Source organism: Capricornis sumatraensis, chromosome 20 (genome assembly GCF_032405125.1).
Source record: "Capricornis sumatraensis isolate serow.1 chromosome 20, serow.2, whole genome shotgun sequence".
Lineage (NCBI taxonomy): Eukaryota > Metazoa > Chordata > Mammalia > Artiodactyla > Bovidae > Capricornis > Capricornis sumatraensis.
In genome coordinates, this window is record NC_091088.1 from 35,193,552 (window position 1) to 35,214,168 (window position 20,617).

Sequence of the window (20,617 nt, forward strand, 5' to 3'; positions counted from 1 at the left end):
GGACAAGTTATAGATTTTCAGTGTTCTTTCAGAAGAAAGCTATTTAGCTTGAGCATCTGCACCGTCATTTGGGTGACTGGCAAAAGAGAAAAGATGTACACAGTTCAACAACAACATTAAAACCCCAGAACTGAGCCTCATTTCTAGGAAAAAAAAGAACAAAAACCTTAATAAAGGGTTATATTTCTTACCTTGGGAAAATTTTTGAGCAGGGAAAGTATAAACAAAGGGTACTTTTGAAATAGCAGAGAAAGATTTTGGTCTAAAAGGCACCCATGCAGATATGCTGACTGATCAGAAATGCCCATCTAGTAATAAAAAGAGAATTTCAAACCCAAATACAGAGATAAGATGGGGGTCTCTTAATAGTCCAAGACAATACCTTAGGCCTCTAAATTTTTATACGTAATCCATGTGATTGTCAAAGGAGAAAGAAAAAAATAGCAATACTTTTCTGATTCTAGAAAACAAATGCACAACAAGCAAAAACAATGTAATATAAAGGATCCACCGAAAAGCACTGCAAAATACATGTGATCTGGCCTTTTCACTGTGCTCTCTGAAAGCCAAACAGCTTTCTTCATCTTAGCATTTCTGGCTCTGAGCATTATATATAGCTGTTCCCAGGTGTGTGGGCATGTGTGTGTGCAACACACCCATAGACATAAGCGTGGTGCATGTTGACTAAAATCCCTTGGCCATGTGAGCAGTGTCTCAAAGGCAGCCACATGGACTGCATACATAATTACATTTTGTACTGATTTGCTTGTCTCAGGTCGTAGCGAATCTTCCTTTTAAAGGAGAAATACCTTATCGGACTGGAGGTGATGTCAGGGTCACGAGCGGTCACCTGCCCAATCACGGAGTTGAGAGCAGCGTTTTCATGCACTTCCAGGAGGTAAGTCGGTGAAGAGAAGACGGGAGGCTCATCAGCATCTTCGACGACAATTTTGACCGTCGCCGTGTCTTTAAAGGGGCCCCTGCCGCTGAAACGCGGGTCAATGTGGACATTGGCTGCCTCTACCTTCAGTGTATAGGATTTTTTGGTCTCAAAATCCAGAGGCTGTTAAGAAATGACAAAGATGAATGTTTCTCACTAATGACCACAGCCGCGAGAACAAATGAGTATAACACTGATGGATGATCGTTATGTGCATTTAAGCCCATTTGTGAGTCTTAATGGGATCACTCTCCTATCCCCCATATTCAACCTGTAAATTTTACAGGCATTTATTGATATCTGTTTATTATACAAGCTCAGTGAATCTAATCTCCTACTGTTTTGTTTTGTTTTGCTCATTTCACTTGGAATTCACAAAATATTCACAGTCATGAATCGTGCCATCAAAATTTCACTTCAGAGTCATAATAAAATTTTACTAGTGATGGCGTGACCTGCATACCAATCAGTCAGTTAATCGGGCCTCTGCTGGTCGGAGATAAGGCAGCATCGAACACAATCTCTATCTGGGAAGAATATTTTTATCATTTCTGCAACAGTGTGTGAAATGTAAAGAACAAGAAATAATCATTGTTTAGTCCACGGAGACATTATAAAGCATAATTTAGCACTAATCCCAACAAAGAGTGTTTTCTTATTTCACTTCTTGAGCATCACTGCTTTGCTGATCATGGCTAAAATGAAGTTTATTCTTTTTTAGGGCATTCTTAGAAGGTCTCTATTATGGGTTCCGTGCTGTGAAGCAGGTGGGCATATAAAGATGTATGCAGATACATATCTACCTGTTTTTATATTTAAGGGAAGGAAGAGGGAGACGAGTAGATATATAGATAGCTAGGACTTACTGTGTCTTCTACGAACCACTTAAAAGCAATGCGAAATTACCTCATTGCACCATTATTGAAAATATTTCTGACCTATTAATTCTTCCTGCCTTAAAAGCCCCAAAGACTTAATGATCTAAGTAAATAGAGGAAGGTAAAAGAACACAGGCCTCTTAACAACCCAAAGCCCATCTGCGTCAGAATCCTCGCTGTCCAATTCTCTCAAGCAGGGCATAATACTTCAGATGTCAAGGATGTATTTCTGTCAAGGTTCAAAAAGATAATTTAGGCTTGCATTGCAATTTCTTATAAGAAATTGAACTTTACATCTGCGATGCAAATTTTTTTTTTTAAAGAAGAAGCCTGAACACAGCCAGCATTACTGAACTCTTTCAGAACTCTCCTACAAGCTTATATATATATATGTATATAGTGTTAATTTTTATATTTGAATTTTTTTCTAATTGGACTGGACTTTTCTTGAGAGATATTTTCAAATAAAGCAGATACTCAATCCTGCCCATTCTGAAATTTCTAAGCACATATATATACATACCCATGAATACACAATTCAACATTAGCATTTTCACAATTTTCCAACAGCCCCAACTGTAACAATTATGTAATTTCAAATTCTTCACAAATGCCATTGAATAAAACATATTATGCTCTGCTAAATTCTTAGCCCAACCTGAACACATTCTGCTGTCCTTAGGACTTTATCAGACCAAAAAGAGGGTCAATGCATTGTGGGAAAATGACTCCGTACATCATTTTTCAGAATAAAATTCATGTGTTTCTTGGTGTTGAGATGTGTAGAATATGTTTCCAAGTTTATGAATAGTGGTGAATAAAAATACAGCAAATGGCTAATTGCTTCAGTTTATAAAAGCACCTTATGGTAACAGAGAATAGCAGTTAATAATAACAATAAAAATGACATTAGGAATCATTAACCAAGGAAAATGTGGCCCTGGGTTATTCAATAATTGACTCAAGTATAATTATACTGTACTCTATTTCAAACATGAGTTTTTAAATACTTTGCAACTTTTACTACTGAGCTTCATCCAGGTCAAAATGAAGCATTGCTCAGCAGAGTTAAAATAGATGCAACCAATTTTTTCCTCAAAATTTTTAAAATTGATGTTGTAGTTTAGAGTATATCCAGAAAACTCCAGGTTCTCATTGTCAAGACCTCCCCAATGAGGGATTTCAGGAGCATGACCATGGGGAGCAGATCCCTATGTAACATGAGAGAGAGAGTCAGATAGTAAGCTCGGAGTCATGTCAATATATTGCTGATCAAGACAGAGGGCAGAACTACTGGCTCCCGACAGCGTGACTGATCATACGTCTTCCAATTCATGAACCAGCAAATGTTTTAAAATTAATTTCTACTACTTCACAACAAACATGCAGTACAATATTGAGCAGAATACTCATTATGAGGATAAAGGGGCATTTTCCTTTGCAAATGCCCATGTCCATAAAATACTGAACTGTGCTCTGCACATTTTTTTAAATAAATTTATCGTGATGAGAAATAAATATGGAAAGTGTACAGAATTTTTCATATTTACCATATGTACATACACACACACAAATGTTTGCGAGCGAAAGCAATCACAGATTGCATATTTTTTTGTACTATTTGTGGAGATATTTCTTTTTTCAGTGGTAGCCCCAGGTGAGTGCATGCTAAGTCGCTTCAGTCCTGTTTGACTCTTTGTGACCCTATGGATGTAGCCCACCAGGCTCCTCTATCCATGGGATTCTCCAGGAAAGAATAGCGGAGTGGGTTGCCGTGCCCTCCTCCAGGGGATCTTCCGAACCCAGGGATCAAACCCATGTCTCTTACATCTCCTACATTGGCAGGTGGGTTCTTTACCACTAACACCACCTAAGAAGTCTAGCCCCATACCCAGGAATAAAACAAAGCTGAGCTTCACTGACCTCATTGCTTGGACATTTGATCACAACTGGGAGTATCTTATGTTAGCAGGGTGGGCCCTGTCCCTTCAGGGCCAGAATGAGCCAGAATAACAGGCTGACTAGTTTGTCTGTCTTTGAGTTTCCCTAAAAGCAGAGATTGCAATGAAGACCTAGGAACCTTCAATGCATGTTTTAGAACTATTCCAAGAAGCAGGAATATAGAAATTGCGGCGGGGGCAGTTGGTGGGGGGGTAGTTCTATAGAAAAGGCATTGAATTTGCCACCCCTGCGGGCTAGTGAGGATCCCCTCCTCCACCACTGAAAAACCTCTGAAGAGCCACAGACAATCTGCCTCAAGATAATTTATTCCAAGGAAACTGTCCACACGTCTTTGTCCTTTATTGCTTGAAGGCTGCCTGGATAGCTGGAGGCTCTGCACAAGAACTGAGCAAGTTCCTGCAACTCATGGAAAAACACTGAGGCACAGACAGGAGAGAAACGATGGATGAGATGGCAGCCTAGCACCACCCCGGTCACTGCTTACTGTGCTTTAGCTGAAGTATCAAGTAGGACCAAGAGACAGAATGTGAGAAAAGGACTCTTACTTCTTCTTCCTATTTCTTCCAACATTATTTATTATTCATTTATTCAACTATGCCTGGTCTCGGTTGTGGCACGTGGAGTGTGGGTTGCAGCATGTAGGATCTAGTTTCCTGACCAGGGATCTAACTGAGGATCCCTGCATGAGGAGCATGGAATCATAGCCACTAGACCACGAGGGAGGTCCCAGGACTCTTACTTTTTGGCTAAAGAAGCCAAACCTCCTTCCCTTCTAAGATTATATCAGGAAGTCCACCCAACCCCCACCATCTTCAATGTTCACGTTTCAAAGAGGTATTAATATTTTGAAGATGAGCAAAACCTTCCTGAGCTTACCTTTCTCAGTCTTATAATGCCATCCTGGGCCTGGGCATCAGAAGTGATCTCAAAGAGTGCTGTTCCATCTCCGTCAATGATGTCATATGACGACTGTGCATTTTCACCAATATCCTGATCATTGGCCTTCACCCTTCCTATGGCAGTGCCAAGAACCACGTCTTCCGGTACCGAGAAGTGATACAGACCTTAGGAAAGAGGAGAGACCCTGAGCACTGCATATGTTCCATTCATTCATTCATTTAGCAAATATTTATTGGGCACCTTTCTTGTTCAAGGTACCTGTGTACAGATGTGACCAACACAGTGATGGGAGAGGCAAAAACATCATTTTCACTGTGGAACATACAACCTTTTACATGACTCAGAGACAAACAGTTCCCAGTAAAAGCAGCGATCTCTCTTTGAAACTCTTCTGAGTTATGGGACTTACTCAACCGTATGTTTACCAAGTACATATTTGGAGCGGAGTTATATCAGGATATTAGTGAGTCTGTGTGAATGTTCTTTCCCATTTGCTGTATAATCACATTGGCTGCCCTTGGGGATATTCACTGTTGCCCAACATAAAATATTAAGCTAATTTCGGCACAGATAGATGCAATGTGTAACACACTGAAAGTCACTTTTGAAGTTACCTTTATATTTACAGACTTGTAGACCATTTTTGATAAAATCCAATTACCAAGCTTCTGCTATGCCCTGCAGCAAGCTGTTCAGACACATGAAACACTCCTCTTGTTACTAGAGTCCTCCTTGCTCTGAAGACCAAAAATCCTACCTTCAAAACTCTCTAGGCAAAAATACAACTACAGTGTGTATCCCTTCTCCTAGAGGGAGGCAGGACAATGTGTCTAATTAGTGATATCAGTCCCTTTTTTATTCAGATGACTTTGGCTGTTACACCAGTGCCACTCGCTTTCATTGGTGTAGGGGAAGCTGCTGGTACCCCAAGCCCTAAACTCTGGCCGTTACCACTTCAGTCACTCATGTCCTCCAGCCAACAGCCAACTTCTGAGGGTTTCCTTTGGTCTTCAGAACCCATTTTGCCCATTGCCTGTCAGGCTAGAACTCTCAGAAAATTAATACCCCTCAAAGACTCACACAATTTACTATATAAAATCCCTGGTGCCGTCACCTCTCTGGCAGGATAATCTTAAGCTTGCTCTTTCCTTTTGCTTATTTACAGGGGGCCAAGGTATCCCCAAGGGGATAAAGCTCCAGTTTCTCCAGTGGTAGAACATGGGCTTTCTGGCCTCCTCTCCCTCACATTCTCACTTCCGAACTGGCCTTTCTTGGGATCATCTCCAAGATAAACCACTTACAATCAAATTCTTGTCTCAGTGTCTGTTTCTGGGGAATCCAAATCCAGACAAACAGGAAGCTGTAGTCCCCATGTAACGAGAACAAGGGGAAATAAACATTCAATGGACCATAAACCCGCAAGGAAAAATTAAATCTAGAGAACATTACCTGAGTCTAGTTTGAACTCAATCATTGAGTCCCTTGGATAAACTAAGGCCTCATTGTACCCAGTATAAAAGAATAACTTCTTATGAGGGAAACATTTTCTAATGGCAGTAGCACACTTTTATCTAATGATGAACTCAAAATGCCTCTTAAAATCATACTATTATGGGACTAGGGAACAAAACAGTTTTTTTCCCAAGGTAGGTACCAAAAACCATCATGTCAAGCACAAGTCTCCCACTCCCCCCATAATCAGTAATGATTCCATTTCCTTCCAACTTTATATTTCAGGTAAGGCCTTGTGATGATTCCTTGAGATGTGCTTATTAGGTAAATAAGACAGCAAGGGGCCTCACCTTACTGCCAGCCCTGCAACAGGAAGCTTTGAGAAATCAAGCCAGGGACACGATTCATTATCCACTGGTATTCTTTCTACTCATCCTCCCTTTCAGTGTGATCATAGTTAATCATTATTACTTCTAAGACAGGAAACACTTTTGAAACTCACAGGCTACTGTGCAATTGAAACAATAATTTTCTGAGAAAGAGGAGTTGCATGCTAGTGTATTAACTATAATGGCAACTGAAAAGAGAATAAAATAATTGGGGGAAAGATGCAAGAGACAGCGTTTTTAATTTCCGTCATTTCAGCTTAAAAGTGTTGCATTGTTGTCTGATTTATGAATGGCCAGATGTGGAAATTCTCAAATGCTTAATGAAATGCAGTATTTCTTGTTCTTTCTACCTTGGCATTTTGGCAGAGAATTTTTACAAAGCACCTCAAATGTGTCATTTCCAAGCCCCGTCTCTGTCTCTCCCTCTTTCACTCTCCGCCCTCCTCTGGCTTTTCTCTCTCTCTCTCTCCAAAAGCCATGGTTTTCCTAAAGTATCTCCTATCCCAGCAAAGAGCACCGGCAGGCAGCTGATCTCTCATGTCAGGAAGAGGGTAACTTGCATCCTCGACTGAAAGTGCAGTCTACCCTTAGATTGTTGTTACCATTAGCCCTCAAACATCTATCACTTCTCTCCATTCCCACACGATCGACCCTGCTTGCCAGGGCTTTCATCACCTTTTATGTGAATGATTTCTAGTATCCTTTACCTGGCTGCAGTGTGGAAAAGACCCTGGAAGAAGGCCAGACACCATTTTCTCTGATTTCCTTAAAATGAAATCCTATTATTCAACCTACAACTTAAAATATTTTAATGACTTCCTAGCGATATTAGGAAGAGCCTGGAAGGCTGCAGTCCATGAGGTCTCAGAGAGTCAGACACGACTGAGCGACTTCACTTTCACTTTTCACTTTCATGCCTTGGAGAAGGAAATGGCAACCCACTCCAATGTTCATGCCTGGAGAATCCCAGGGACGGGGGAGCCAGGTAGGCTGCCATCTATGGGGTCGCACAGAGTCGGACACGACTGAAGTGACTTAGCAGCAGCAGCGATATTAGGATAAAGATCATGGTACTTAAAATGGCTTACAGATCCAGGGATGACTGACTCCCTGCCTAACCTAGCTCTCCAGACTGTGCTCCAGCTGTAGTGGAATTTTTTCAATTCCCATTCAGGGCCGTACACCCTTCTTCACAGGACTTTTGGGCATCCATTTCCTCCAGTTGCAATGTCCATCCTCCCTTTCATGGTTTCACCTTGTTCCAGCTAATTCCTACTCATCACTCATTTCTCTCAATTTAAGATTCTCCATGTCAGAAAGCCTTTCCTAAATCATCTCTCTAATAGAAGATCCCTTGCCAAAATGCACAGAAGGAAAGGTTTCTATGAGAGTGCAGGAAAGTTGGCAAATAAGGATCGTCTTCCTGATTCACTGACAGTGGCTGCCTCACTTGCTGTTGAGAGGTTTAGGAGGCCGAGCACAGCTTTCACAGGGACTGGGAGGGTCAGTGATCACTGATGTCCCGCCCGCCACTGGAAGGAGGAGTATATATTTTGCAGCAAGTGTACTGTATATCTGCCTTCTCCACCTCAGGCTCTAGAGATTTAGTTTCTTTTATAGAACAAGTGGGACTATTGATAGAGCAATACCTGAGGTGCGTTTCCATCATTCTCTCCAGTTTTCTTCACGGGACATACCCTGGACTAGAGAAATAAGCACAAATCTTTGCATCCAGGCTTGCTGGTTCTAATACTCAGCTGTGATATTTACTTTATGTTTAATATTCAAAAATGTTCTTATATATGCTTTGAAATCTTAGAGCAAGGATACATCTAGGCTTCAAACGATAGCATGGGTAGTTTCCTATATACGTGGATTTATTCTACCTTGCATGTCAGAGACACTCAGTGATTGCTCCGTTTTTCAGATCACTGAAAATTAGAATATAGATTCAAACGAAAACATCATACAGGGATGCTCATGCAACACAGGAAATTCACTTACTCTGGGCAAATTTTGGAGGATTGTCGTTCACATCAGTGAGGGTCACTGTAAGCGTTGTGGTGCCAGACAGGCCCCCCGAGTGTCCCCCCATGTCTTTGGCTTGGATAACGACCAGGTACTCCTCCTTGGCTTCCCTGTCCATATTGGGAAGGGCAGTTTTTATGATTGCTGAGGGGAAGAAAAGGGGAGAATGACTTTCAGATAGCTCATTCAACAATGAATGTGTGAATCACACACACACACACACACACACATGCACACATACAGAAACACATGCATATGCATCAGATCCCCACTCAGATGCTTTTCTGTTTTCTTTTGACATTTAGCTGGTGTGCATCTCTGATGCCAACACTGAGAAAGACTATAGTCATAGACATTAGTGGATTACTTGCAAAAATACATTTTATAATGTATAAAAAAAAGAACTTATAAAAATGTACATTAGAAAGTAAGTTGAATGGCATGCTCTTGCCTACCAAATTAAAGTATAAATCATAACATAGCTTCATCTACTCAGGAAAACCCTGGAAGTGAAAGAATCCTTCAATTTATCACAGACTCCAATTCCCCTACAAGAGAAGTAAATACACAAATAGCTGGAAGGCTCCGAGGTCAAAGATAAATTATTCTAAGGCTCACAAATACATCAGAGAGATGAAAGAAATAAATGCATTATGAGAATCAACTCAGATGAATAAAATGCCAATCAGAACTAATATAGGCAAGTGTCTAAGTCCAAGCATTGTTCAGCTACATTCATATTTTAATTGTTTAGTTACATCATGACTATTGTAAAAGTAATAAATGTTTTATAGAAACAGGAAGATAGAGAAAAGAGAAAAGGGGGTAAACACAGAATCATGTAAATAATGTAGTGTCAGTTCTAAAATGTGAAGTGTTTCTTTTCTGATATATTTTCAGAGTTTTATCTTTCTGCTTCTCAGTATATTTCACTAGTCATTTAATATTCTTGTTAAAGATTCAAAGATCGGTGTAGGTGCTCCTGAAGTTATTTTGAAAAATCTTTATTTTGCTTTCTCCCTACCCTCATACCTCTTTTCATAGATAAATATTGCTAGCATTTTGAAATGTACATTTCCACATATATATGCACGCAAATGTGCAAATGTACATATGAACATTTAATCACAAATGTGATCACAGTATAGTCATTGCTCTGAGGCTTTCTTTTTTCACACAATGGATATTTTTGAGATCTTGTCAATGGTTAGACACTCAACTCATTACTTCTCACAGCTGTATAATTCTTCATTAATTAATGTACAATGAGTAATGCAGGCATTCCCATATTAATGGATATTGCTATTTTTCTGTGTCCTACACTTTTACTTCACTCGGTCATAAGATCCCCTGCTGTCATATTGCTAAAGGCCCATGATAAAAAAAAAAAAGTTTGTGACTAGCTCAGAATATTCCTGTTGAGTAAATGAGTTACCTCTCAGGACCAAGTGAAAAAAAATCTCTGAATTAAAGACAATTTGCCTCTCACTTCTAACCTCAGGGATATCATACATGTTCAATTCAAGGTAAGGGTGTCTGAAGTTGTAATTCTTTTTTTCTGGACTCATATGGTCTTACTCAAATCATCTATCGGTAAGAGGTTTGCAAGAAGTTCAAGTCCCTGAATCATTCAAGTAGCAGGTGAGAAACGAGAGTGTCCAGGGAAATCTAATCCATTCAGGCAATGAGCAGGCTCTGGGAAAAGATGTGAGTTCTTCTGCACTTTATTTGACCTTGAAACCACCTTTATACCAGAGGCTCCCACTTAGGGAGCACTCAACTGGACAGCCCTGCCTATTTGGAAATAAGGATAGTAACATAACAATATCTTTCAATATGAAAATTCATTTCAGGACTTGACCATGTCTTCAGTTCAGCTCAGTTGCTCAGTCGTGTCCGACTCTTTGAGACCCCATGAATCGCAGCAAGCCAGGCCTCCCTGTCCATCACCAACTCCCAGAGTTCACTCAGACTCATGTCCATCAAGTCAGTGATGCCATCCAGCCATCTCATCCTCTGTCGTCCCCTTCTCCTCCTGCTCCCAATCCCTCCCAGCATCAGAGTCTTTTCCAATGAGTCAACTCTTCATATGAGGTGGCCAAAGTACTGGAGTTTCAGCTTTAGCATCATTCCTTCCAAAGAAATCCCAGGGCTGATCTCCTTCAGAATGGACTGGTTGGATCTCCTTGCAGTCCAAGGGACTCTAAAGAGTCTTCTCCAACACCACAGTTCAAAAGCATCAATTCTTTGGTGCTCAGCCTTCTTCACAGTCTCAGTATATTAGTAATTCAATAGCTCATATGTTTATGTTTATGAACAAAAATTGAAAGGAGATAAATTAGAAATACAGCAACCATTCCAATTTGGATCACTGTGAGGCATTCCTGAGGAGAAAATAAACATCTAGGCAAAAGACAGTAAGAACAACAATAAGGAAACCTTATCAGTAGCATGAGAAGATGCCAGCGTGGCTACTCTGCTATGGATGCATATTTTCATGACTCCGAATATCCTGAGTCTGGGACCAGTTCCAGTAAGAAGGATTATAAAATGGTTTTACTCCCACAATAGTTACAGGAGTAACTTGTAGCTTGTAAAGTTTAGGTACCATCACAGTTTAAGGTCATCATGAATTAAAGCCAACCACTGGACTTTGGAATGTGACATATAGTTTCCACTAATCAGAGAAAAGGGATATAATTCCTCAAGGAAGACAGCAACTTTTTTCAAAGAAGTTGATGGATTGAGGTCTACACATTAATCCTCTCGGGTTACTCCAGTGGAAGAATTTTTACAACTCGCTCAGAGACTGAGAAGATCTGTGTGTATTATTCTCATCATTTTAAAATATAAATCATTAGAGAATAATTTTTTTAAAAAACTGTGATGCCTCTCAGACACCTGGAATTAAAATAGTTTTGATGCTCGGTTGATATTAGCATACCCAGGTCAGTGTCTTTGAGTTGTATCAGAATGTGAGTGAAGCATCATAAAGCCTTGCTTTAATGGGAGAAGAAGGGTTCCCTGGGTTTCCACTTATTACAGAAATGTTGATGTCCTCCACCATCAGGGTAGACAGCTTCATAGCATGTATGATGCGCATCTATTGACAAGTTGGATGTCCCTTATAAGTGCTCTCTCCTATTGAAGTGAAGCAAGTTCGGTTCCTCACATTACCCTCACACTTACTAGCTTTGTGACCGTGAACAAATTAGTAAACTCCTGGGATTACCTGTCCTGTTAAATGGAAATAACAATCAGCTATCCATTAAGGGGATTCTAAGACTATGAGAGAGAAATCATACAAGTTCTTGTCAAACAGTAGTCTCCCTTCACCCTTTGGCTTCCTAATCGGAATATATTCTTTTACTCAGTTTTTATTGGAGTATAATTGTTTCACAATGTTGTGTTAGTTTCTGCTGTACTTCAAAGTGAATCAGCTACACATATACATACATCTCCTCTCTTTTGGATTTCCTTCCCATTAAGTCATCACAGAGCACTGAGTAGAGTTCCCAGTGCTGCACATTAGGTCCTCACTAGTTAGTCATGTCTAGACCTAGAGACTGTCAAACAGAGTGAAGTAAGTCAGAGAGAGAAAAACACCATATATTAACCCATACATATGGAATCTAGGAAAAAAAAAAAAAGTATAGATGATCTTAATGTGAAACAGAAATAGAGACACAGATGTAGAGAACAAATGAATGGACACGGCAGGGAGGAAGAAGGGGGGTGAATTGGGAGATCGGGGTTAACATATACACACCAAACAACATCTATTTAAAGCTTTCCTGGATAGTGGTTAGCGTGCTGAAGATTCCCCAGCTGCTCTTCCAGATCTGCTCTCCAGCACTGTTCACCTGTTCTTGGCATGGGAGAGGGACCACTATGGGATGGATGCACTTACTTGCTGGCTTTGTGTTGGACTCCACCAACACACATTACCCAGGGAGACATGGAGACTGGAGAAGGCTGAGGTTCTAGATCACCCAGCATCTCAATCACATGCTTGGCATCTGCAGTGATTATCTTGGGGAGTTGTTAGAGCAAAACTCTAGTGTCCACGAGCAGCTTCCTTCCCTCAGCCCTTCAGATCTAGGAATGGAATTAGCCCTTCTGCTGCTGGCCTTGGCGGCCTCCCTCCCCCTTGATAGCTCTCAATCAGACCACACTTTCCTCAGTACTGTCCTCACACAACACTCCTGAATCACCCGACTTGTATGTACTGGCCCTAAAACAATACAGTTCAGATACTGTTCTTTAGCCAAGAGCCAAACATGTTTCCACCATGTCATTCTTACAGACACCTACAGGTCAAAAGTAGGTCAGTGTAATTATAAATTGCCATCCAAAGGACTGCTCCTTGAGACAGCAAGACAAGTGTCTGTTTCCTTATCTGTAACATGAGAACAGCTATTCAGTGAAGTGAGTTGTTCAGGATGACCCATCTGGGAGGCTGCACACCTGGGAGTTTTCACACATTCTTTTATTTTTTCAATTTAAATTTATTTATTTTATTGGAGGCCAATTACTTTACAATATTGTATTGTTTTTGCCATACATCAACATGAATCCACCACAGGTGTACTTGTGTTCCCCATCCTGAAGCCCCCTCCCTCCTCCCTCCCCGTACCATCCCTCTGGGTCATCCCAGTGCATCAGCCCCAAACATACAGTATCATGCATTGAACCTGGTCTGGTGATTCATTTCATATATGACATTATACGTGTTTCAATGCCATTCTCCCAAATTATCCCACCCTCTCCCTCTCCCACAGTGTCCAAAAGACTGTTCTACACATCTGTGTCTCTTTTGCTGTCTCGCATACAGGGTTATCGTTACCATCTTTCTAAATTCCATATATATGCGTTAGTATACTGTATTGGTGCACATCTTCTTTTCTTGTACGACATTGGGAGCAGATTTCTTGATGTGTTAAGGTAAGCAGGGAGTGTCTCCAGTGTCCTTAGGGCCTGCCACACACTTAATTGGCTTCAGTACAAACAGTGTAATGAACAGGCTTTGTTTTGCCTGCACCTACTGCCTCCAGTCTCAACCTTACGACTAGCAGCAACTCATTAGAAAATCCAAGACAGAATTTCTGGAACATTTCTCCTGCTACTTTGTGGCCAGAAAGACACAAGGATAAGAAAAACCACAAGTGTCTTTGGTCCTTCTATTTTTCTCCTTGTGTTGGGGCATATATCTACACATGTTACTTAATTTTTTCTATTCTTATTTAAAAGGCCAATCATTCCAGGTGCATAGATATAGCAAGATGTTAAAAGAAAAAATACCTTCTACAATAGAAGCTTACAAACTGTCATAAACATTTGTTCCTTCTATTACTTCTCTCCTGAACTATTTGCTTTGGTGCATATATTCTCCCAAGTATTAGTAGCTTTAAGCTATTTCTTTTGCGGACAAGAGAGAGGACTTCTATACTTTAAAAACTGCTTGGTATTAAATATCACCAGGGTCTTCCCTGGTGGTCCTGTTGCTAAGACTCACTGCTCCCATTGAAGGGAGGCCCAAGTTCAATCTCTGGTCAGGGAACCAGATTCCTCGTGCCTCAGTTAAGAGTTTGCATGCTGCAACTAAAGATCCCACATGCCACAACTAAGACTCAGCACAACCAAATAAATAAACAAATAAGGTAAATAAATATTTTGTGGAAATCACCAAACACAGAACAAAAAAATATAGTCATAAGTGACTTTTCCTCTCCCATTTGTGAAGCCAGAAATTTGTAAATGTGAAGACTAAAAGTGACTACAGTTCAGTTCAGTTGCTCAGTCATGTTCGACTATTTGCAGCACCATGGACTGCGGCACACCAGGCCTCCCTGTCCATCACCAACTCCTGGAGTTTGCTCAAACTCATGTCTATCGAGTCAGAGATGCCATCCAACCATCTCATCCTCTGTGATCCCCTTCTCCTCCTGTCTTCAATCTTTCCCAACCTCAGGGTACTTTCCAATGAGTCAGTTCTTTGCATCAGGCGGCCAAAGTATTGGAGTTTCAACTTTAGCCTCAGTCCATCCAATGAATATTCAGGACTGAGTTCCTTTAGGAAGGACTGGTTTGATCTCCTTGCAGTCCAAAGTCTCTCAAGAGTCTTCTCCAACACCACAGTTCAAAAGCATCAACTCTTTAGCACTCAGCTTTCTTTATAGTCCAACTCTCACATTCATATATGACTACTGGCAAAACCATAGGTTTGACTAGATGGACCTTTGTAATGTCTCTACTTTTTAATATGCTGTCTAGTTTGGCCATAGCTTTTCTTCCAAGGAGCAAACATCTTTTAATTTCAAGGCTGCAGTCACTATCTGCAGTGATTTTGAAGCCCAAGAAAATAAAGTTTCTCGCTGTTTCCATTGTTTCCCCAACTATTTGCCATAAAGCAATGGGACCAGATGCCATGATCTTAGTTTTCTAAATGTTGAGTTTTAAGCCAGCTTTTTCACTCTTCTCTTTCACTTTCATCAAGAGGTGCTTTAGTAGTTCATTTTCTGCCATAAGGGTGGTGTCATCTGCGTATCTGAGGTTATTGATATTTCTCTTGGCAATCTTGATTCTAGCTTGTCCTTCATCCAGCCTGGCCTTTCACATGATGTCCTGGGCATATAAGTTAAATAAGCAGCATGATAATATACAGTTGTGATGTACTCCTTTCCCAATTTGGAACCAGTCTGTTCCATGTCTAGTTCTACCTGTTGCTTCTTGATCAGCATATAGATTTCTCAGGAGATAGGTAAAGTGGTCTGGTATTCCCATCTCTTTCAGAATTTTCCGCAGTTTCTTGTGACCTACACAGTCAAAAGTTTTGGCATAATCAATAAAGCAGAGAAGTAGATGTCTTCTGGAATTCTCTTGCTTTTTCTATGATCCAACACATGTTGGCAATTTGATCTCTGGTTCCTCTGCCTTTTCTAAATCCAGCTTGAACATCTGGAAATTCACAGTTCACGTACTGTTGAAGCCTGGCTTGGAGAATTTTGAGCATTACTTTGCTATCATGTGAGAGGAGTGCAACTGGGAGCTAGTATGAACATTCTTTGCCATTGCTCTTCTTTGGGATTGGAATAAAACCTGACATTTTCCAGTCCTGTGGCTGCTGCTGGACTATAATCCTCAATTAATTAAATGGCATTTTTTATCCATTTTCAACTGCGATTGTTAAGAAGGCAGAGAAGAGATCCCTTTTTGCCAAAATTTAAATACCTTTGAATGGTAGTCATGTTAAATTCCTTCCCTTCACCCAAGACATAAATTGTGTTCCTCTTTTTTAAAGTAGTGATCAAGCAAAAGTCGTGTCCATTGTCTCCCCATGTACTTCCACTCCCGCATGTTCAGTGCCCAGTAATGTGTTCACAAGCTTAAATACTATGCTTAAACTTCCATTACACCATATTGGCAACAAATTAGAGTTTTCAATTAATTAATTAATTTCTTTCTTTGGCAAGTGTATGTTTTCTTCAGTAGTATGCTTTCTGCTTCACATTGTTAGTAAAACTCCTTAATGTAAGCATTTGGTAAGTAACCTCACAAAAAAGAAAATTGATTTAGTTGTTCTAAGCATGGTAATTTCAGCATATGACTTGGAGTTATACAAAAGGTTAAAACTTCTGTCTTTGCCTTTTGTAAATTTCCAGCTGAGGCATAGCTCTAGGGTTTAGACTTAGATGCCTTGACTCGTTCACCCTTGGGAAAAATTACAGAACTTCCTGGAATACGTTTTCTTCCCCTTGAAAATGGGAGGCTCTGACATTTGGAGTAGAATGATCTGCATTTGATACCCTGGCCTGCTGGACCCTTGATCACATTAACTGTAGAGTTGACTCAGAAACAGGAATGCTAACACATTCTGCAAGTGCTTCCCTGGAACTCCATTTTGAAAATCTAATCTCATCAGAAAATTCAATTAATGAGAACAGTCCATTCTCTGTGAATTGAATTCAACAGAGATTTTGAACCTGGCTCTGGGAGTGGGGTTGGGAAGATACAAGATTGGAGGTGAACGCCAGCAGGAGGATTAACATGGAAAAGAGGGAATCATCTTGTTCTAAAGCTGGCATTCACGACCCTACTGTGAATAGACTGATGTGCTTGATTCTTTCGTATTTAAAAGACGTAGTTTTGATCTTAACTCTATTCAATCAAACGGAGATTTCCCTAGCGCAGAAGTTGAAGAATTTAAATCCTTGCCTGGCCTAAGTTCTTCCCAAGTACTAAACAGCTGTTTCTTATGGTCTCATCATTCAGGGAGTACTTCTGATTAGAATTCAGTCATCTCAAAAATTCAAAACTTGAGTCTTTTTTTTTTCCTTTCCATTGTCTTTGGTGTTATCATTTGAGAAGCATTTTGTACCCGTCACGAAGATTTCCTTTTATAATTTCTGTGATATCACCAGATTGAGAGGCTTCATGAGAAAGGCACGGAGATGCTGATTAACTCCTTTGTCATTTTGAAGGCTGATTACTGTAATTCACTCTTTGCGGGTCTCCCAGATTGTGCTGCTCAAAGATTGCAGTTGATATAAAATGCTGTGCTAAACTCCCATTTGAATAAGACTTGTTGAACACATTATCCTAGTTATGAAACCACTAGCTTTGTTATTCCCCCAAACTCTTGCCAATATAACGTGCAATTATCATCTTACGAGCTGTGAAAAAATGTCTTTCAATTATGAGGTTAAGTGGGACAAATTCATCAGGGATCAATTATTTTTTCGGGGGGGGGGTCATATACTGTACCCATATTTTCTGCTACCTATGGAATTTGTACCACATGCTGCCAGTTATGAGGGGTGAAGGGTATACAACCAGAGACCCTTCAATAGATGCCCACCCTGTCATAGAACAGTAGCTTTGATACAATAACTTCAGTAATGCCAAACCTACACAGATATACAAAAGAGAAAGTAAGACATTAGAAAAGTGTTTATCCTCTATACAACTCAGAAAAACCTGCATTTACTCTCCTTGTGACCAGTAACTTATGAATTAGATAGGTGATAGGCGGATAGGCAGATCGATAGATATGTAGACAGAATGGTCTGGATTTGGAGAAATGATTTCTCACATATTTTTGGTGCTTCTGCAAAATATAATAGAAGGTTAATGGGTTTAATGTATCAGGAATTAAAAACTTGCTTAGATATTTTGACCTGGTATTTTTTTAAATTAAAAATGTATTCCAAGGAAATTATATATTTCTTTTCTTCTAACTCTTCAAGTTTTTAGATTAAGATGTTCACTTTTATGTATAGTATTTTTAAATAGGCAAGTGATTTAAATATGTAACAATGGGAAACAGTAATTTAGTGGGTAAGATGGTTGAGATCAAATGCGTAAAATATTAAGCAGGTACTGCAAAAAATTCTGTAGCACCACAAAACACTTCTAACAATTTTCAAATTTTATTTAAAAAATAAAGTATGCCATGATTATTCTTGTACTTATATACGTGCTTATAACAATCTGGCAAAGAATATAAATGAAAGTAACTTCTTGTGTTTTGTGAAGGAATTGGAGGTTCACCCCCAAACTTCCCAGCACTCTGTAATACAAAGTAGAGGACTATGTCTGTTAGACAATAGGCTCTGGGATTATATAGATGAGAATTTATTTCACTAGGAGGATTACCAGCCACATGATTCGGGGCAGGTCACTGAAATTTTCTTCAGCTCATCAATCTCATGTGTAAAATGTTATTAATTGCCAAATGAGAGTTTAGGTTGATATTATTATAGAGAGGTCAAATGTCAAATGCTTTACTTAATGCAATAGACATAGATCTATAGATACAGACACATAGAGATATATGTAAATATATATTTTCAATAAATGTATTCACATGCATGTATATGTGGGTATATATACATATATACACTCAGAGGTATGCATATGCATATATATATTTACATTTTATAAATATACACATATACATGCATATGTATGTAAGTAAAATTTAGATATTAATTCAATGGTAATAATAAAGTAAACCTGTTATTTTAAAAAGTTAAGAAACATAGATTAAATTCAGCAGTGGTACTAAAACATCTCTCACCAACTTCAAAATGATAATGCCTCACTAGTAACTTTCATGTAACAAACGCAAATTATATTTTTTGCCAAGACATCTCTACAAGATTTGCACCCAAATTCATTTTGACAAATATTACAACTTTACAAATATTAATAACTGTCATGGATCTGTGACCAGAGATGTTGAAAAACAGTTATAAGGTTACAGAGCCACTAAGTCGGGGAGAATATGATTAAAACCCAAGTCTTGCTGCCTTCAGGGTTCAAGGGAGACTTGAGGGCTATTCTGAACCTTGCCTAGAGTCACTTCTTAATGTGGCGCTGGTTTGCCAGAGGAAGGGCATAGCTTCCTGAACACAAGCGAAGTGGATGTATTTTGCAAATTAAATAAGCCAGGAGTTCTCATAATTTCTTTATATCTGTACCCATTTCATAATTGACATTGTTAGTTATTTATTAAATGTCTCAGTTCAAATTTGCACTGCACTGTTCTAATATTTCAGATAATCCCATGATTATTCAAAAATGTGATGCTGATGAGCTGTGTATATTAGGAATACTTCGAGAATTGAATTCGTTAAGGATGAATTCATGAAAAAATTCTTTTGATCTATATGCCTCATCAACAATGCTTTGGTTTTCCTATTTTTGAAGTTGCATTGTTATTTACTTCTCCTGGGAAATGGACAGTTATGGTAGCTAAATTTTCCTACAGTAATCCATAGGAAAACTTAGTTCATTTGCCAGAATTATAAGATACATTCACAGATAAATAATAGGGATTTGAATGTGGTCCAGCAACTAGAAAGGTCATGGGCAAGGTCACAGACTGTGGCTGAGCCAGGATCCAAATTTTGGCCTCTAGAGTCTTAATTATGAATTATTAATAATACACTCTCCCTTGAAAAAAAAAATTAAAAGTCTCCATACAGTGCTAGTCAGCTACTTATCCAACAGTCTCCTCTTATGCAATCATAGCATCTTAACATGAGTCTGTTTGACAGACATAGCTTCTTCCATATAGATTTTATACATTAACCTCTACAGTACACAACCCTTCTCATTTGTGTTTGGAAACTGTTCTAGAACAGCGGGCTAGAAAGCCTTAAATCAGACCACTGAAAATCATTTCAGTGTCTCAATGTGTACAAATTGCTTCTTTACATGTGCGTTTCCTCTTATAATGCAGCATAGTCTTGTACTAAATAACTACATCCTTAAAACTTCCCCACTATGTGGATCACAGCCATGGCTCCCTCCATATCCATATGGAATAACATATGAAACAGTTGTAAGCGAATTAACAATGATACCCCATCTCCATATTTTTATATACAGTGTGCCTACTGAGATTAGTGTATGGGCTGTCGCTTCTGTAGCTCCCGGATTCCCCTATTAAATAATTCTCACAGACCACCATTTCTAACATCAACACACTGGCTAGCCAATAACTGATGCTACTTAAAATGCCAATTCTGAGTTACACTGAAATCCTTGCAATTATTCCTATTCAGAATTAAGGTGAAATTTCTTTTCCCCTAAATGAAAACACTTTCAGGGACTCCTCAATCAAGTGAAATTATTTCTGTGAAGAACATGATGGCACTATTCTTTCCTTAAGCCATAATTCCAATAACTAATTATATGTATAATAAGTATGGGTGGTTTAAAAAAGCAAAGTGAGAGTCATAAAAAAATCGGACGCTTTTCCTTAGCAATTCAGGACTTAAGCAGACAAGAATGGTGGGCTTGTTGAGTAGATAAAGCACAGGCTCTGTAGTTGCCTACTGAGAAATGGAGCCAAGATTGAAACCCGAGTCTAAAGCTAAGGAACTATTTTCAACTCGTGGAACCTCAGTCTCCTCATCCAAATAACAGACATAGTAACATCACCTGAGGTTATATGAAATAGCACCCAGCATTGTTCACAGAAAAAAACAGGTACTCAAAACAAATTTTAACTGAATTGATACTACCCCACAATGCTTCAGTGGCCCCCATTTCTCTAATGC

At 39.4% G+C, this 20,617-nt stretch overlaps 1 protein-coding gene across 1 annotated transcript in view; it reads right to left on the bottom strand.

Moving 5' to 3' along the window:
* The window catches only part of CDH8 (cadherin 8), a 375,808-nt gene that overhangs the window by 148,535 nt on the left and 206,656 nt on the right, over positions 1 to 20,617 (bottom strand). Inside the window, exons 4-6 of the mRNA XM_068991808.1 lie at positions 8,526 to 8,693; positions 4,657 to 4,844; positions 810 to 1,063 (exon numbers count right to left, since the gene is read on the bottom strand). Of these exons, the coding sequence (XP_068847909.1) occupies positions 810 to 1,063; positions 4,657 to 4,844; positions 8,526 to 8,693 (610 nt within the window). The remainder of the gene's footprint in view (positions 1 to 809; positions 1,064 to 4,656; positions 4,845 to 8,525; positions 8,694 to 20,617) is intronic.